Source organism: Halichoeres trimaculatus, unplaced genomic scaffold (genome assembly GCF_033239565.1).
Source record: "Halichoeres trimaculatus isolate MK-OKI-2021-1 unplaced genomic scaffold, fHalTri1.1 fHalTri1_scaffold_1, whole genome shotgun sequence".
Lineage (NCBI taxonomy): Eukaryota > Metazoa > Chordata > Actinopteri > Labriformes > Labridae > Halichoeres > Halichoeres trimaculatus.
Genome location: NW_027437179.1, coordinates 15,159,314 through 15,177,457, shown reverse-complemented (window position 1 = coordinate 15,177,457; position 18,144 = coordinate 15,159,314). Strand labels below are relative to the sequence as shown.

At 39.3% G+C, this 18,144-nt stretch overlaps 1 protein-coding gene across 1 annotated transcript; it reads left to right on the top strand.

Annotated features, from left to right (window-relative positions):
• The first annotated feature begins 438 nt into the window (after window positions 1–438).
• Window positions 439–17,263, top strand: LOC141798457 (uncharacterized). The gene is made up of 11 exons (XM_074680456.1): window positions 439–561; window positions 1,425–1,614; window positions 1,706–1,797; window positions 1,887–2,119; window positions 2,381–2,617; window positions 2,700–2,774; window positions 2,908–3,124; window positions 8,569–8,777; window positions 9,744–9,816; window positions 12,020–12,137; window positions 13,621–17,263. The coding sequence occupies exons 1-11, from the start codon at window positions 546–548 to the stop codon at window positions 13,814–13,816; spliced, it is 1,656 nt and encodes a 551-aa protein (XP_074536557.1). The 5' UTR covers window positions 439–545; the 3' UTR covers window positions 13,817–17,263.
• Window positions 17,264–18,144: the final 881 nt, after the last annotated feature.

The following is an 18,144-nucleotide window of genomic DNA, read 5'->3' as shown; positions in this document are numbered from 1 at the left end:
AGTCTATGAACTGCACTTAACAGGCATATCCCTGCTGCTTTTTAAACCGGTGGTTTTAAACATGTCTGCATCCAGAGAGCTTACAGTCTGTAACAGACCTGTTGCAATGCCTCAGATTGTTGTTTAGCAATATGATTGATAGTATTTACAGTCAGCTCTTCAGCAGATGTGCATGATTCTGTCAGCGAAGTCAAAGATCTTATGAGGACAGCGCTGTGGTGGTTTTAACTCACAGTCTTTGCACATCTGTTACAGCAATGCCGCCCGCACTCAGAGAGTGAGGCGTTCCGTGTAGACTCTATTACCATATTTGATTTACATAATTATATGTGTGGTTCCGTAAGGTGTTGTTCTGTCCTACTTTACTTTCTCACCTGTTTTCAAGGATACACGAACCCGGTGCCACTGGGAAAGCACGTGTTGATTCGCCTGTTGTGCAAGCTCCCAGTCACGCCCCTCCCTCAGGTTTAACAGACGTTTCACCACAGCGTCGCAAAACAGCGTCTCTTTGCCACAGCCGACCATCAAACCGGGAAAACAAAAAAATGCAGGCAGAAAAGGGTAAGAAAACCGTAACCAGTAACTGTTTTATATGTCTGTCATGAGGTCTCAACGCATTGCCAAACTTTGAGAGATCTGTGTTGGAGTCTATGTTGTTTGCATTGTACGTTAGGTTGCACACAGCCTGCAGAGTGGAGGATGTGTGAGGGTGAAGAGAGTCAAAGAACAGATTCATCTCAGAAGTTTGAAGCGTTAATGTCGTGTGCACAAGCTGACATGACAGAAGTATTGTTTACAAAATTGACAGAAAATGTGCTTTTTTAAAAGCAAACTTGTTGCATGCGTTCTCACTGTGCATGTGTCTGCTGAATTGTAGTATATCCCTTTGATTTTAAAATGGAATCCTGCTAAATAATACCTGTTTTATCAAATATACTGGTAATCTGATTACATATTTTTTTCTCTACTGTTTTTTCTCTACTACTCTCTACTGTTTTGTATCCTGATTTTGTAACGATATTACATGTAATCTGCCCCCCCAAGCCTGGTGTCAAACATGAATGCCACTATCAAAGGTGAATGTTATGATGGTTATTTGTCATAAATTTTGATAAAAGTAATTTAAAGTAATTAAAGAAAAACAAGAGCCTCATCTGCCTCTGTTGTAGTTAATGCTTGATGTCAAGGGGCTGTTTGGATGTAGTTGTGTAGGACAAATCAAGAATAAAGCTATCATATTCTGCCTGTGAGCAGCTTTAAACACATTCTTCAGTATTTTATATCAGATAATTATTTCATCAAACACCCAAATGATACAATAAGAAAAACATTCAGGGCAGCTTTTCATCCCATGTAAAGGTGCTGAACAAAGTGAAATGAGATGTTAATCACTTTACTGACTTTCTGTATGTCATATATTGTAGCTCCTGACACCCCCGTGGAAATTCTTGTGGATCTTCTATCAAAAGCAAACGAGATAGCTACCAAAGATGATAATGTGCCAGAAAAATTGACGCATTACCTGCAGAAAGCTTTGGACATAGCTTCTGGGCTGGATGTGTACCTAGAAAAGATGTCTACACCTGAGAGCGAACCTCTGGCAGAACTCTATAAGTATGGCTTGGCTTCCTTCCCACAATGTGAAGTAAACAGTTTAACCCCGTAAGGCAAACGTGTCCTTAAATTTATGATTACTCAATTTCAGAAAAACAATGTGTCATGACTGGGAACGAGTGCACGAGGAAGGCAAGACCATGTTTAAACTTCCCAAGGAGTGCATCACTGGACAAGTTGAAGGTTTGACATTTTCATTGACCGTTATCTGCAACTAACCTCACTTATCGAACATGGTGCTATTTTGTCTTTGATTTTCTTTACTTTGGCAGGGCAGACCCTGAAGATGCTGGTTCACATTACTCAAGCAAAGAGAGTTCTTGAGATTGGAATGTTTACTGGCTACGGTGCCCTCTCGATGGCGGAGGGGCTTCCTGAAGATGGTCGCTTGGTTGCTTGTGAGTTGGAGCCATACCTTAAAGACTTTGCTCAGCCCATCTTTGACAAGTCTCCACATGGAAAGAAAATACATGTTTGTACTGGCTCTGCCATGGACACCCTAAAGGTGAGAGAATAGCGTCAGTTTTAAGAAGTGTTAAATAAGCCAGTGGGTTCTGTGATTGAATAAATGTAGCATGAGGAGATTCACCCTCATACCTCAATGGTTTAAAGGTTTTGTAGACCACGTGCTGAAGTGTCTTTGGGCAAAAGACTCAGTGCTGATGGGCCTGTATTAACAGCCCCTGCCACCAGTGTGAGAATTGTGGTAGAGATGGTAAATGTGACCTGAAAGCTTGTGTTTTATTGATTTTTTTATGCTTTTCAGGAGTTGGCTGCTGCAGGTGAACAGTTTGACATGGTCTTCATCGATGCTGACAAGATTAACTACATCAACTATTATAACTTTATTCTGGACAACAACCTGCTTAGATTGCAAGGTGTCATATGTGTCGATAACTCTCTGTACAAATCCAAAGTTTATCTGAAAGACACCACGGACAGTAATGGACTGGCTCTCAGAGAGTTTAACCAGTTTGTCTCCAACGATCCCCGTGTGGAACAGGTAATCTTAAAACCTCTACAAGAAACTGAATGTTTGACAGGAGTGTCGTCTTTATGCTAATGATGTCTCTCTTGTCTTGAAGGTCATACTCCCCCTTAGAGATGGGATCAGTGTAATACGCCGATCATCTGCAGCTTTTGAGGGCCCACTGACCCAGGTAGTGTTTGGAGCTCTCAAGGAGCGAGTGCTCGCATGGAATTGAACAGCTGTCATAGTACATTTATTTGAGAGTTTTCTCTATTTATATTGTCATTATCACTGACATGAAGCCTGTTTTTTATTCATTAAAGACTGAGATAAAAGATGATGAAGTTTTCCGTGGGGTCAAAGGTCGCCCCATCCTTGATCGCATGCGTCTTGATGGAAAGGTGGCCTACGTGACAGGTGCTGGTCAAGGTATAGGTCGAGCATTTGCTCATGCCCTCGGTGAGGCTGGTGCAAAGGTGGCCATCGTGGACCTTGACAAAGAGAAAGCTGATACAGTGACTAAAGAGCTCTTTCTTAAGGGTAAGGACTGCTGTTAAAAACTGCTCTTTCTCTACTTTTTTTACCACTCAAAGCACTTTTTTTTTTCAAATGCAAGCCACATTCACCTTCATGGCAGACGCTACTGAACAAAATGCCATTAGTATCAACTGATCCCATTCTCGCACTGACCACACAGCACCAGGGGCACTTCAGGGTTTAGGGGCTATTAACATGACAACGGCTTTCGGTTGAAATGCAAAAGTGTTGTTGTGCTTCGGCCCCCCATTTACGCGAAAACTGAGTTTTAGCGAACCTAAAAAGCAAACTTTTGAAAAAAACCTCCAGAGTGGATTTTTCTCTGAGACACTGCTGACCATAGATATATATAAAGGCTAGATAGCTTACACACGCTGTGAGCCAATGAGGGCTGACGTCGCTACGCGGCGGCCATCTTACCTAGGGGCTGCTGGCTCACTGATAACATTAATGCCTATGGAGCATGTACTATTGAATTAACTATAACTTGCTCAATTTTCATCCGATTTTTAAACGGTTTGATTTGTTTTAAACGTCAGAGATGTAGTTATGCTACTGCATATTTACGGATGTTTATAACCATGAACTCTCATATTAAATTAAAAAAGTAGATAGTAGAGCATTACCTGCCATAGCTGTACACATACACACAGTGAAATTAAACGTCAGTGTTTATGTTAAACATTAAATAATTTGATATTTCATATTTCTAATTAATACATTTATTAAATATAAAGGGGTAAGTTGACCCACATGATATTTTAAACTTAAACTGAAGAAATAATGTATGGACATTATATGTGATTCATATTGGTTCAATTTACCCCAAGGATTTTGGTTCATCTTGCCCCATGACCATCATTTTGATAAAACCTAATTCATTTAATGATTCAGAATGATCTTTCGCTAAATGATTCACATAGTTCTATACGTTGAATATCAGTAACATGCTTAATGTATAACTTTAGACCTGGGTCTATTTGCTTTAGCCTCAAAATAATCATACCACAAAAGTCAAAGAATTCTACAGCCAGTTGGAAATAATGTTTATGTTCTTATTCTAGGGTCTCGTGACAACTCGTGACAACTCATGTGTAAAGTTTTAAAGATCAAGAGGATGGTTCATTCATCTTACCTGTTCTCCCCTACATATATTTTATTATACATTTTAAATAAACACATTCAGTAACATGACATCAAGGTTTCTTTAATTAACAGGTGTGCACAATTACAAAACAATTCAACTGTTTTTCTTTGCCCTCCTCTCCCTCGCCAAGGCATTGCTCTTCTCCCGCTGCAGTTTCCGCACTATTGCCAAGGCTGCATCGAGTTTGGTCTTTATAGCCTTGGGGCAGGAAGGCAATGCATACAGGTGGTCAGGGGCCTTCCTCTTCAGGCTCTTTCTCCTCTCTCCAGTGGCTGTCTGAGGTTTTGGAAAAATATAATAATAATAATGAGGACAGTAATAACAGTAACTTTTTAACAATTTATGTTCACCTGTCAGTGCTGTGTTCAATACTAAGTTATGTTCTTTAAATCTACAAAATAAAACCCAAATCAGTGTTCTTTTAATACATTGATTTAAATAGATTGTCTTGGCTAAAGGCGAAGTTAATTTTTGGGTCTCTCGACAAAAATGTCAGATTTGATTGTACAGGTTCCCTACACCTTGTTGTAGTTTGCACATGCTTATTCATAAAAGTGTATGAGTGACATGAGCAAGTGACAGCCTGTGGTTCTCAATCCTTTTACACATATTACCACCTTCTAGAGGCAGCAGTGCTTCTTGTTGCTACCGGCTAAAATATACAGTTACATATTAAAATGTCCTTAATGCACAACACTTAATGTATTCCTAAACTTGCAAAAATCATGACAACACGTATAGCACATATTCTTGTTGGCAATTGATACACATACCCTTTGGAGATGAGCAGGGAAGTTGAAAATGGCTGGCACAACAACAGCCTTAAGCCAGACAGTCTGCCCTGTCCTGTCAAAATCCTCACTCCTGAAATGTTTGCTGCACAGTTTGCAGTTTTTTCATGCAACAAAACCGTTTCTCTTAGAGCAAGTTCCCATTGTCTCCTCTTCTCTGCGTTTTGGGGAAACCTTAAAAACATGAGAAGATACCAAGATATATAAATTATTGACAACATTTTACACCCTTCTAACCTTTAACATTAATGGTAAGAACAAAAATACAGAGCTAAATTATGAAATTGTTGGGGTAATTCGTGTAGCCTATGCTTGAATGCCATTATGAAACCTTAAATAACAGTAACATGTTAAAAGAAATGTGAAAAAGAAATATTCAATGATAATTATGTAAACAAATGGTAGAAACATTTCTAAAACGTCAGGGTCAAAATAACTTGTATTTTACAAGTACAAATCCACTAAGTTAGCAACAATTATCCTAAATATGTCCCTTAAGTCATTTCTTGTGAAAGGTGATTCCACGGGCTCTGGTTTTGGAGGAACATTCGTTTGAGCATCCCTATGCTGCACAAAAGTGTGCCATCTTGTACTGTAGGGGGGTATTTTTGCAAACAGAAAGCCAGCCAGTTACTGTATCACAATGAATCTAAATCTAGGATATATTTCACTAATGAAACAGCTTGTCATGTTAAAATAACATAATTAACATTAACATAACCATGTTAAAACGAATGAGTAATGCCTTTCCCATGTGTATAGAATTAAGTCAGGTTACTTTGTGATAGTCCAAGTGGCTCACACGTCTCATTTACAACCTCGTTTCTTTGCTAGCTAATACCCAACTGCATCCACACAAATTGTCATTAAGACAAAATGTGTTGTTGTCAATAAATTATTATTGGTCTCACAGAAACCCGTATAATAATTGAAACTCACAGATTGCAGCCCTGCTAATAGCTGTAACAAACACACAACTGTGCAGCGATTTTCGAAAAGAAAACGGCAATTTCAACAGGTCTGCACGGCTTGAATTATAGCCACGCTAAAAAGGTTTTTAATAAACCAAACCGTTTGCAAATCTGTCAAGAATTCAGCAAGTTAAGTGTATTTTGTTTGTGTAAGTCGCTCACCTTCCATCCACTACTGTAGAGCGCTCCGGAGAGGTCCCCCTAGGTAAGATGGCCGAGCAGTGACGACGCCGGAGGAAGTCCCATGAGCCATCTAGCCTTTATATATATCTATGCTGCTGACACCGCTGACTCCGCTGCCGTGTTAATAGCAAGCTGGCATTTTCAGTGGAAACGCTGATGTCACGCTCTGCTTGCATACAACAGTACAGCAATACTGTTTTTACAAACATCCCTTGATCTGCTGACTGTCTTTCAACAAAATGTGCATCTGTTGCTCCACTTCTGCACTTAGCCAATACTCAAGATGTTCGACCAACTCTACTTCGATGGAGATCTACCAAAAGTGGTTTCTGGACAAGACGGTTATAGCGCCACCTACAGGCCTGGCATGATTACTACAGCGTTTTCAGTCTCTCAGCGATTCCTTGTAAATGCAGATTTTTATTCACTTTTAGCGCTGTCAGATGAAAAGTTGTCGTGAAAACAGGGCCTTAATGTGTTGTCTAAGAACACTTTGGTCAGCAGGATCTGGGACTGAACACCTGACCACATGATTGTGAAACAACCAATTGTATCACTTAACCACAGCCACACCAATAAAGCCCTTGTTTTGCTGCAAAGCCTCATCACATCTCTGAACTGACTCCTGAAGTTCCAGGGTGATGGGAATCACAGCAAAGTGGTTTTCAAAATATATAGTCCTTTGATTAGGATACAACTGGTTTTGACTTGGTATTGCTGCTCTTTTCCCCCCTTGTCTTGTTTATCAAATAAAAAACAACAACAACATAAACATGCATAAACTAGAAAAGCACTCAGAGAGCACAGGCCTCCACCAAGCAATTTGTGATCATGACGCAACACTTTAGTCCTACTTTAATGTTATACTCTCTTTCAGCAGACTGTCTGCTCCAATTGGTGTTAGTTGCAGGTTTGTACCATAGTTTGTTACCTGACAGTGTTGAAAATTATGATGACCCAGTACATATTTCATATTCCAGATCTTAGTATCCAGAATATTGGCAGGATCTGGATCATACTTTAACATCTGACAGAAATTATGGTGACCTTGTCTTGTGTTGTTTTGCAAAGTAATCCGACCATTTATCGTGGAGTTATATAAACATATGGTGAAAACAGCCCTATCTCACAGTGATAAAGAATCCTTTAAAAGAAAACCTTGATCCAGACGGTGACCTGGATCAGCTCCAAAATTTAATCACTTCTTCCCTATTCCATTTTGAACATTTCCTGAAAATTTCATTAAGATCTTTTTGAGTTACGTTGTTCACAGACAAACTCTCCCAAAACATAACCTCCTTTGCGAAGGTGTAAATCTCAAAGATCAGCCAACATCAATCTGAAACCAGATGGTATTCATTTTCTATTTTTTGTCAGCAGCATAAAGCTGAAAATTCCCACAATTCATGTTTGAACTGTATGATTTTCTGCTTTTTATTGTACACAAACTCAAAACTGGATAGGTGTGGCACAGTGGTGGAGTCTCAGGCAATAGGAAGTTTGGCAGGTTCAATCTCATGTCATCCTGCCCTCATGTGGAAGTTTCCATTGGCAAAACACCTTACTCAAGAAACTCCCCCAGTGGTTGTGCCAGCAGTGTGTGAATAGAAATACGTAGAGCTTCACATAGTGTCTGTCTGCCATCAGTGTAAGTGGATTATCAAGACATATAATCAAAGCAGTGTTGTGTTAGACAACAAGAGAATGCAAGATATACAATGTATAATTGAGAATTTTTATTTGTTTCTATCCAATGAAAAGTTGATACTTGTGTGTGTGTCAAAATTTAAGTCTTACAATCCATTTTTCAATGTATAAAGTCAGCTTAGTCAGACTCGAACGCTGAGCACTAAGTTTCCTGACAACTAGTTTTTTAAATGGATTTTCACACACAGCACTGTTGTCAAAGAAACAAATGAAAGCTATCAGCTGAAGAGAAGAGATGAGAACGTGTCATATTTTAGGTCACTTCACCAGTGACAAAATGAGATGACTTCAATGAGGCATGCTTTAACAGATGGTGTTTTTGTTTATTGTTAGTACTGGACACTTTCTTATTTCAACCAGCAGATGGCAGCAGGCTAAAAGATAAGATACACTGTGTCAGGACACATGGTCCTCAGATCTCAAGACTACGCTTTTGTCTTTCTCAGAGCGCTGAAATATCTACATATTTACCAAAGTGTAGCAGATTTCTTTCTTAAGTTAAAGTTTTCCAATTTTATTTTCTTTTGTGCTCCAACAATATTCAACACAGCAGTTGCCTAAACTGTGTTAGAGTATGGGGGGTTTTAATGCATGGTGTTACCTAATCCACAAAGTGTTTTAACAGAAAACCGTTTTCTCTCGGCACAGGTATTAATGCCATTTCCATCACCGCTGACATAAGCAAACCAGTCGATGTCCAGAGAATGATTCAAGAAGTTGTGTCCAAATGGGGGACGGTGCATATTGCCTGTAACAATGCAGGTATCAACTTAAACTCAGCAAGTGAGGACACCAGTCTAGAGGAGTGGGACCAAACCTTTAGTGTTAACCTGAGAGGGACTTTCATGTGCTGTCAGGTTAGTTTCACCTGTGTGTGTGTGTGTGTGTGTGTGTGTGTGTGTGTGTGTGTGTGTGTGTGTGTGTGTGTGTGTGTGTGTGTGTGTCTTCATTCATATGTGCAAATGTGCTTAGGAGCCACCTCAAAACTGTCAAACCAAATTAATCTTTTAATTTATGAAATATTATTAAAATTAGAATCAACATCAAATATTCTCTAAATAAAACTTAGAAGTCACACTATGTGCAACGACAAAGTGATTTGATCAAATCAACTGTTAATTGAGTGATATATTTTGTCCAGAGTTTTGCCCCAGTAATGGAAAATTAAACTTTTATTTGTTTGTCATTTAACTAAAGTTGAGGAAAGAGTTTGTACATATTTGCTTATTAATTCAGCTATGATATTTGTTTTAAATCAGAAATCAGATTTTGTTTACAGGCTATGACAGATTTCCATCTATCTTGCAGCACCACTTTTTTATTTTATTTGAATAACTTAAAGCAAACATTTTTATAATTTTTTGGTTTGTTGTATTTAGAAAAAAAAAACATTGTAGTATGGGCACATTCAAGGAACAATGCAACAATAACAACATTTTCTGGGATGTGAATAGAATTAAATCAAACATTAAAAAATTAACATTTTTGAATACTTTTGGTATTTTGTCTTTAACTTTCAATTGAAGCTAATAATTTCATGACAAAATGGGGTTTGAATTATCATTCACAGATTCATCTTTGTAAAAGCAGGGGAGAATAACTGGTAATTAATTTGGCTTCAGCCTTAAATTAGTACTAAATAATTCAAATATCTCTACCAACCCTTATGAGTCTTTTAATTTGTTAAGATTTCTCAAATTATGTCAAACCTCCTTTTCTATCTAATGAATCACTTTATTTTTGGATTATTTGTGTTGAAGTGTAGGATGTGTAAAAACAGTTATGTGTAATAATGATTGATTCCCCTGTATTCTTACCTGAAGGAGGCTGGTCGAGTGATGTTGAAGCAAGGTTATGGTAAGATCATCAACACAGCTTCCATGGCCAGCCTGATAGGTAAGTGATGACCCCGACACCCCCCACCATAGATTCTCTATTGAGCTTATTGAGCCATACATGGCTTTTTAATCTCAGCATTTTGTGTGGATGTCTCTGTTATTCAGCTATATACAATACAGAGACTTAAGTCTTATTTAAGGGAGGACAATTTCGCTGGTGAAGTTAAACGACTTGTTTTCCTGTTTGTGAGGAACTTAAGATAAACTTGTTCATTCAAAGCCGGATTATGCTGCTTTTGTACTTTGCAGCTGTTATCCCACTTAAACTGTCCTGTGGAGACTCATCCACCCCAGCAAACAGTAAGCTTTGCTGTGTTGTCGTTGCATCTTTCTGAAGCTCTTTTGCATCATAACAAACATCCCCTCTCTGCGGAGCTGTCTGGAGGATGTAAAGGCAACTCAAGGCACAACATGGGAAAGGGGGGGTTCCTGTGCCACGGCAAAACCCAAGCCTGTGCCAACAGCGTTGTCTGAACAACGGAAGACACTTTGAGACTTTAGTGAGTGTGCAGTAAAAGGCTTGTAATTCGCGGCACTGGTGTATTGTTCCTCCTACAACAGGTTCCTCCAGGGGAACAGCAGTACTTAATCAGCAGTATAGTCAAACAGCCAGTAAACCACTGTGCCATATGGGCCACAGTCCTGTCTGCAGGGGCAATCTGTAAAACAGGAGCATGCTGGTATATAGAGGCCAGAATTTAAAAAATGATCAATTACTCACATTACATGCAGTCCTTCAGGAATTTACTTTATTGGTCTGGACATCTGTTATAATATTGTCATAATGTGTAATCAGATGGGACCTGTTATAGCCAAGTGGAAGGCAAAAAAGCAGCAGTAAATGCCCAATTAAAATGCCCAATGACAGCTTTTTGTCCATCTGCTAAATGGTGTGTGTGTGTGTGTGACCACCAACACCCCCTTCCACACACACACACACACACACACACTCACACATACTTAACACTGTCCTGACCATCAGCCACAGTTTTTTCCCTGTGTAACAGCAGATTGAAGACTCCCAGACAGGAAATATTCGACTTAATAAAGCCACATTCAGCTTTTTGGCAGAAGACTTTAAAACAGGCTATGTGGCTCTCACACTTACACTTTTAGACATCTGCTGCATAGCAATTCAGCACAGCCATTCTGGGAGGAGTGCATCATGAACTCAGAAGAATCCTAAATGTATAGGTATGCCTGATCATAGGCATGTTCCCCTCCACTGAAATGGACAACAAGTAACAAGGTGAATGCTAAAGATGGCTTTGAAGAACGCTCTCCTGCTAACTCCCTTCTCCCTCCTCTGAGGATTAGTGCTCTTTAAGACGGCGAAAACATCAATGCTGGTTTGCTTAAAGGATGAAGGCATTTTCTGAATGGTATTTCGGGGCCGTATCATCAGGTCTTGAGCAAGGATTAGTGCTGTTAGGCATTTTGAGCTGTGTTTCCTGTCCTGATAAGTCGGATTTCACCTTCAATCTGCGTGTAAGCCCTGAGCTCTGCTCCTCCTCGCCTGCTCCTCTGAGGTCATAGCCTATCTTTATCCAGCCCAGCCCAAACCGAACATTACCTTCATCTGTTATCTCTACACAATCCCACTCAACCACACTCTCAACTACACTTCTGCTGTCTTTACATCTTATTTCTCGCCCACTTTTCAGCATTTACCCCTGTCCCATTAATATATCTCCTTTATCTGAGCTATGTATGCTGAATGCTCCAGCCCTGTCTCCCAAGGACCAGTCTTTGCCTCTCTGCAGCTGGCTAGTATTCATCATCCCTGTCTCACACTGAAGCTGTTTGGCATTCAGATCGACGGGTGCTGGGGTTAACTACAAAAGTTGTATGTAACTTGGAGCTTTTCTTGTGATGATTAATCAACCAGCAGAAAATGAGCCCCCGTCCCGGCATCCCATGCAGTGTGCAGCATCTGGGATGGTCAGGGCAAACAAATGACTACCTGTCTCTGTTGCTGAGGACATAGCATAACTGGACATTATAAGCAATTAATTTTGCATGGCTTCATCCGCTGGGGCCCCAGTAGCTGATGAAGCGCTCTGATGTAGCATCCAGAAAGAAACTGCGTGAGCCACTATATGAAATGTACAACAGAAAAGTAATACACTGCCTAGGTATAAAATTAACTTAAAACAATTGCGCATTGAGTCTTCTGAGTTTTTCCATCCTTGTCTTTGCAGTCCCACACCCTCAGAAACAGCTCTCCTACAACACATCAAAGGCTGGAGTGGTCAAACTGACACAGACCCTGGGCGCTGAATGGATCGAAAGAGGAGTGTGTGTCAACTGCATCTCACCGTGAGTGCTGTCTGCCCTCAGCCTTCTTATCCCTCTGTGTTTGCCAAAACATTTGAAGGGATTGAGCTGCCAAAGGAAGTGGTGATTAGTGTGTTTGCTTTCATATGAAGAGCCTCATTTAGGAATGATGCAGTAATTTAAGTCCTCAAACAATACATCAGTGCTTAATTAGATGGCGTCTTGAGGGATGAATCAACCAAACACTTGCTCTAATTGTTCTTTTCAATTAGGGAATCAAATTTGCCACCTCACTCCAAGTGTCGGAACAACAATAGCGCCTTGTTTGTACCTATTTGTCTGTGAAGCTGAGCAGGGGAAAGAAAAAAGAACAGTGGGTTAGTGTGGAGGAGGAGGAGAAGGAGGAGGAGGAGGAGGAGGTGTTTAGTGAAGCATCCCTTAGCCCCAGCCATCCCTGAGCAAATCCGTCCGGTAGCAACGCAGCCAGGCCCAGTCATAGCCTCAGAACAAAGCCCTCACACACGCTTGTCGCTCAGCTTCATTTATCGGCAGCTTGTTTGCTAATTTTAATTTGCAGAGAAGCATTAGTCTCTCCCCTTGCTTACCAGGTCCCTCAATGGGCTGTTGATTTCTTTGAAGTGACAGCCAGTAAATATGCATCAAAAGGGACACAATTAGTGCTCACAAGGTTGACTGGAGCCTGATTCCATTGGCAACTTTAGCCGTGGCTGTGATAAGCTGCATTATCTAGAAAATTGGCTAAGGGGAAACAGTGCCTCTGATTGCCAGCAAAGGTTCCAGATAACAGAGCAGCTGAAGAGAAATATAATTAAGGTGGAATATGTTAACCATGGTGTCTCATAGTCCTTGGAAGTGCTAATTTATCCAGTGCTGAAATTCCATATTAAGGCAACAGAATACAGACATGGAACAATGATTTAGACCACGAGGCTTTCAGGTACTATCCTGTCGATTGTGTAGAATGACAAACATCATTTGTACAAGAAGCGGGTGGCTATTTTGACATATTTATTTAAATGTAAGCGCTGTAATGTTTTCCATTAACTCCAGAAAGTGGAGGTACATAGCTGCTTTTGTTATGACTGATAGTGTTGCTGCGCTATCAGATACCAGAGAAATAACAAAACCCTCAACTACAGTTTCTATTAAGTTGAACTGGAATTGACAATTTCAAATAGGTTTGGATAAAATGTATGAAAGAGCTCTATAGCATGAGTATTTAACCAAAGCCCATGAGTAAATGTAACCAGATGCCCCTTTACACCAAGGGCTCTCCATGAGATGTAAACTTTGGTGCCACCAGTAAAATCATTAATTTGACATGCCCTTTCCACGTGGAGTAATTGGGTTTATTTTTGTCACCAAAGTGGTGGCTCTTAAACAATGCTGTCACTCCTGGCTTTGAACTGTGATGCCTTCTGATTTCTGGTTCCATTTTGCACGCTCCCCCCTCCCTCCACCTTTTTTTTTTTCCTCCCCTCACTTTCTTTGTCTCTCTTTCCAGGGGGATTGTTGACACCCCTCTCATCCATTCGGAGAGTTTGAGGCCTCTTGTGCAGCGCTGGCTGTCAGACATCCCTGCTGGTAGACTGGCTCAAGTGACAGACCTGCAAGCTGCAGTGGTCTTTTTGGCATCTGATGCCTCTGACTACATGACAGGGCATAACTTAGTCATAGAGGGTGGGCAAAGTCTGTGGTAGAAGGGGTTGATGAAGAGATGAAAACTTTGTCCCATCCATCTCCCTGGTTCAAGTTTCTGAAACAAATGTTTTATTTAGTATAAAATCTATTTTTCCAACATTCTATAACACTTTTAATTTAACTCTAAGGGAATATTAACTTAGTCAGGTAACATTTGTTTGATGACATAACTTGAAGCTTTTGTCCTCTGTGTCCTGTAGTTTGCTGTGCTCTGAGTGTAGCACTATTATTTTCAGCAATTAAATTTTTTAATTTTTCATGTTAAAATCTAAACAGAGTAACTTAATTTCCAATCTTTGTTTGTAACAGCAGAAATTCGCTATGTCTCGATACGACGATATCCTTTTCTCCTGATTTGATTCTTTAACGATTTTTGGGGAGCTGATTTGATTCTTTAATAGTTCCCAATTTTGCAATTTTTAGTTTGATTATATCACACCAGCCCAAGAGAAATTATTGAATGATGATGATGATGATGATGATGATGATGATGATGATGATGATGTCTATAAACTACATCAGGAGCTGTATTTTCACAAAAAAAGGCACATGACATGTGAATCAGTTTTTTAAATTTATTCAGGGAATCTGACACCTCAACCTTTTTCTAATCCAGTTTATAAACAAAGACTAAAATGAAGTACTTCAGTTTGAAAAAAAAATCGATTTTTGAATTTTTTTTTTTTTTAACAAAATTACAATTTAAAATTGTTTAAAAAATTCGGATACTACAATACACCATTTTTTCTCCCACCCCTATCATTATACTACTGTAGAACAAAACAATTTTGAAACACAAAGCTGAGTTTAATTATTGTCTGATATGGCAGTTTAACATTGTCTGTCCCTATCCTGGACATTGTGTCACTCTCTTAGCCCACTATCCCCCAAAGTAAATATCTTGTTAAAAGGGTTGAATCATTTTAATTGAGTAGAGAAAATGTTGAAATATGTTCATAGTAGATCCCAATGTCCACGTTCAAACCACAGAAATATACCACTGACCTGTGTACGCTGCCTGCACCTTGACTTATCACCATCTCTGGTTCAAGACTCTTGTGTACCATATGCAGGAGTACAGCATCCCAGTCTGCCTCTCTCCAGCACTTTCTTGCCAAATGGCCCTCAGAAGTGGTGCTCGCCAGGGCCTTCTTAATTGCTCCATTAACTGTTTGTATGCTGAAAAACAATACTTAAAGGAGAGGTTAGCTGAGGACATGACCCTGGTTGCTGCAATTATATGAAAAGTAGTGTCCAATTAGCACTCTCTGTAATGTGACACTGTTAGTGTTTATGTGAGCAACTTCAAGTTCTCACTGTTAGTGACTGTTCCCTGATTTACATAATTGGGGTGTTGGTCATTAATAGGAATGGCATGTTAGAGGATCCCATTAAGATATGGAGTGAGATCTGATCTTCTCCATCCCTCTCTGCTATTTATCTCCAGCTGCAATGGCACATTAGAAGTTATTGGGATTCTTATCCTTGTATTTTATGGTAAAATATGAAAGTTTTCCACAGCGTGTGAACACAAGGTCTTGGAGAATTTGTTCACGCGGAGGCCACTTTTTCTCTTTTCAGCCATTTCCTGTCTTGCCACTAAAGGGCAGTATGGAGACAGGCATTTGCAGCTATTATGCCTGGAAAGTTGCAAGAACAGTTTGTCACATCATTTGGTAATAACAATGAGCCCTGGATTCTGTCTGTGAGATAAAATTAAAACAACTCCTCCAATTTAGGTCTGCACACAGCTTGACATGTTTTACAATTAAAGACATGTAGAATAAATACATTTGATTTAAATATGGTTTGTTTAGTAGACAGTTAAAATTCAAATGCATTGAAATGATGCTCTATTTGTTTAGTTTGATTTCAAACTACCTCCATCTGAGTGTAATATCCACTTTGCATTCAAAGAGTAAATGTTTTCTGAAGAAATCACTAATAATCAGTAAATGTTGTAGCTCCAGGTCTACAAAATAAAAATAAAAAATGTCACTGATGATCAAAGCTCTTTGAACTCCACCTTTTTTTTTTTCTAGCTACTCACCGTCACACCACAAAAGCAGCATCTAAACCACTGTTTTGTTTTGCACTGTATTAAACTCTTAAAAACCCTCTCTGAAAGGTCTTGTTTTCCTTTCAAACTGCAGTCAATGGAGCCAAAACTATAATTTGAGCAGCAAAATGGATATCCTTTGAATGCCTTAGCCTGTTCATGCCGTGTAAGTGATCTTGAATCCATTATTTCTGACCTTCTTTTGCTACCATTACACTGAAGAGTGGGTCCCCATTGTACATAGCGCTGTTTTGCTAAACAGTTTTTCAGCAGAAAAAGGCACTTGCGTGCCCTCACACTAAAAGTCTACTTTGATTAATACTCAGCTCTGTCATGGCAGCAACATTTTATAGCAGCAGCCTTTCAGAGGGAGACACTGGTGAATGGCGAACAATACAATGAGGCAATGTGTGTTGCTGGGCAGGTTGTGTCCTGGTGACGAGGGGACCCAAGGGTTTATGTATGACATATTAACATTTGACAGTATCAAGACACCTTTATTGATAGATTACAGCGTCCTGTTACATACCCACTCAGTGAGGTGTTTGAGGATGACATGTAACCTATTATAAATTGAGTCGAACCCCTGATGCTATCATTAGATGTAGGACTGTGTAACGGCAAAAGGAAAATGCCAACATTTATCTTCAAATAAAAAAGACCTGCGAGTGCAATGTGAGCTGCATACTCAAGGACCAAGACCATTTCATTCATAGCTGGAGTAAAATCTGATCCGTGTTATCGCCAAATATTGTCATTTTAATTCAATGTGTGTCATACGTTGCTCTAAATGTTAATAAAAACAGGGAAAAATGCTAAAAAAAAAGTATGATGAAATTGTGCTTTTTTTTTTCTTTTTTTTTTGAGAAACACTCTATAAATGAGAAGTTAACGACTTCTCATTTGATGCATGAAGAGCCTGCCATCTTTCACATTTTGTTTTTAGTAATTATAACCCCAAATTAGTCTTTTTGAACTGAAAGACATGATTTAGACACTTACCCAATGGTGGAGCAGCTTCACGTCTAAACCAAACACACGAGTATTGTTCCACTCGTGTATTTCTTGCAAGAAAAGAGGAGCAGAGCTTGGTGGACAAAAAAAACATGCTTTTGAAGTGTTTTTCCTTATAGTGATGTTTTATTACTGCATGAAGCACTAACTACTGAGCGCCACTCTATTTTGATGATCACACTTCACATTAACTTTTACATGACTTTGGTGTTGTCGGGTCATTCTGCATGTTTGTGTGTTGGGAGGAAAAAAGAGAAGGAGATCTTGCATGTGTTTCACTTGGCTTTGTGAAGGCATTGGATCATTGTCTACCAGTGTTGGTCATCTCATGTGTTATTCATTGAAAAGCTGTTTTTTTGTTTGCTCTCCTCGTGCGCTTTGCTGACTCTCCGTGGTGTGACTTGATCAGGTTTTGTGACTGATTAGATGACCTGTCAATACAGTGTAAGGACTCTTTGTAAAGCTGAAATATTCAAAGTTTTTTTGTTTGAATTCTTACACAGTGAATCTTTGTTTGTTTTTTAACAAAAATTTGTTTACATGCATTATTCTCGCTCTTATTTTCTTTCTCCTAAGTCAGCAGGATTTCAATTTTTTACAGTTTATTTTTCACTTTCTCACAAAAAAATCATTTTTTCCCTGTATTTCACAATTTTGCATGACTGCGATAATGCAGTCGTGTTTTTGTTTTTCCTTCTGTCACTGTATGCTTTCTTTACGTAATGTGCTCCCATTTTTTGTATTTGTTTGTTTTTCTAATCCAATAAGTACATCATTCTTAGCAAATGATCCAGAGAGAGGTGTTCTGAAATGTTTTCTTCTGTCTCTTTTCTGTATCTCCGCTGTAAATCTAAAGGGCTTTTACTGAACATTAATACTGGGCTTGGGAAACATTGAACTTGCAGTTCTCTAATTACAATGCAGCTAATGTGTTATTTCCTTCCCAAGTGGGATTACTTTCATCTTTCCTATTAAGATGCACATTTTGTTAGGATACTCAAATTACAAACCCAATATTAAATTTGACTGTGCAAAAGGCATTGATCATAGCCCTGATAGCTGCACTCCAACTTTGATTTAATTTGCACTTCCATTAATATCTATGAGACGTCCGATTGTCGTCTTGGGCATATTGATGGTATTGTAAGCCCTGCCTTCATATAATGTTCCCCAGCGGCAAAGAAGAAATGTTACAGAGAATTAGGCCGAGAAGTAGGCTCAGTGGAACTGGCACTGCAGTCAGAAATTCATTAC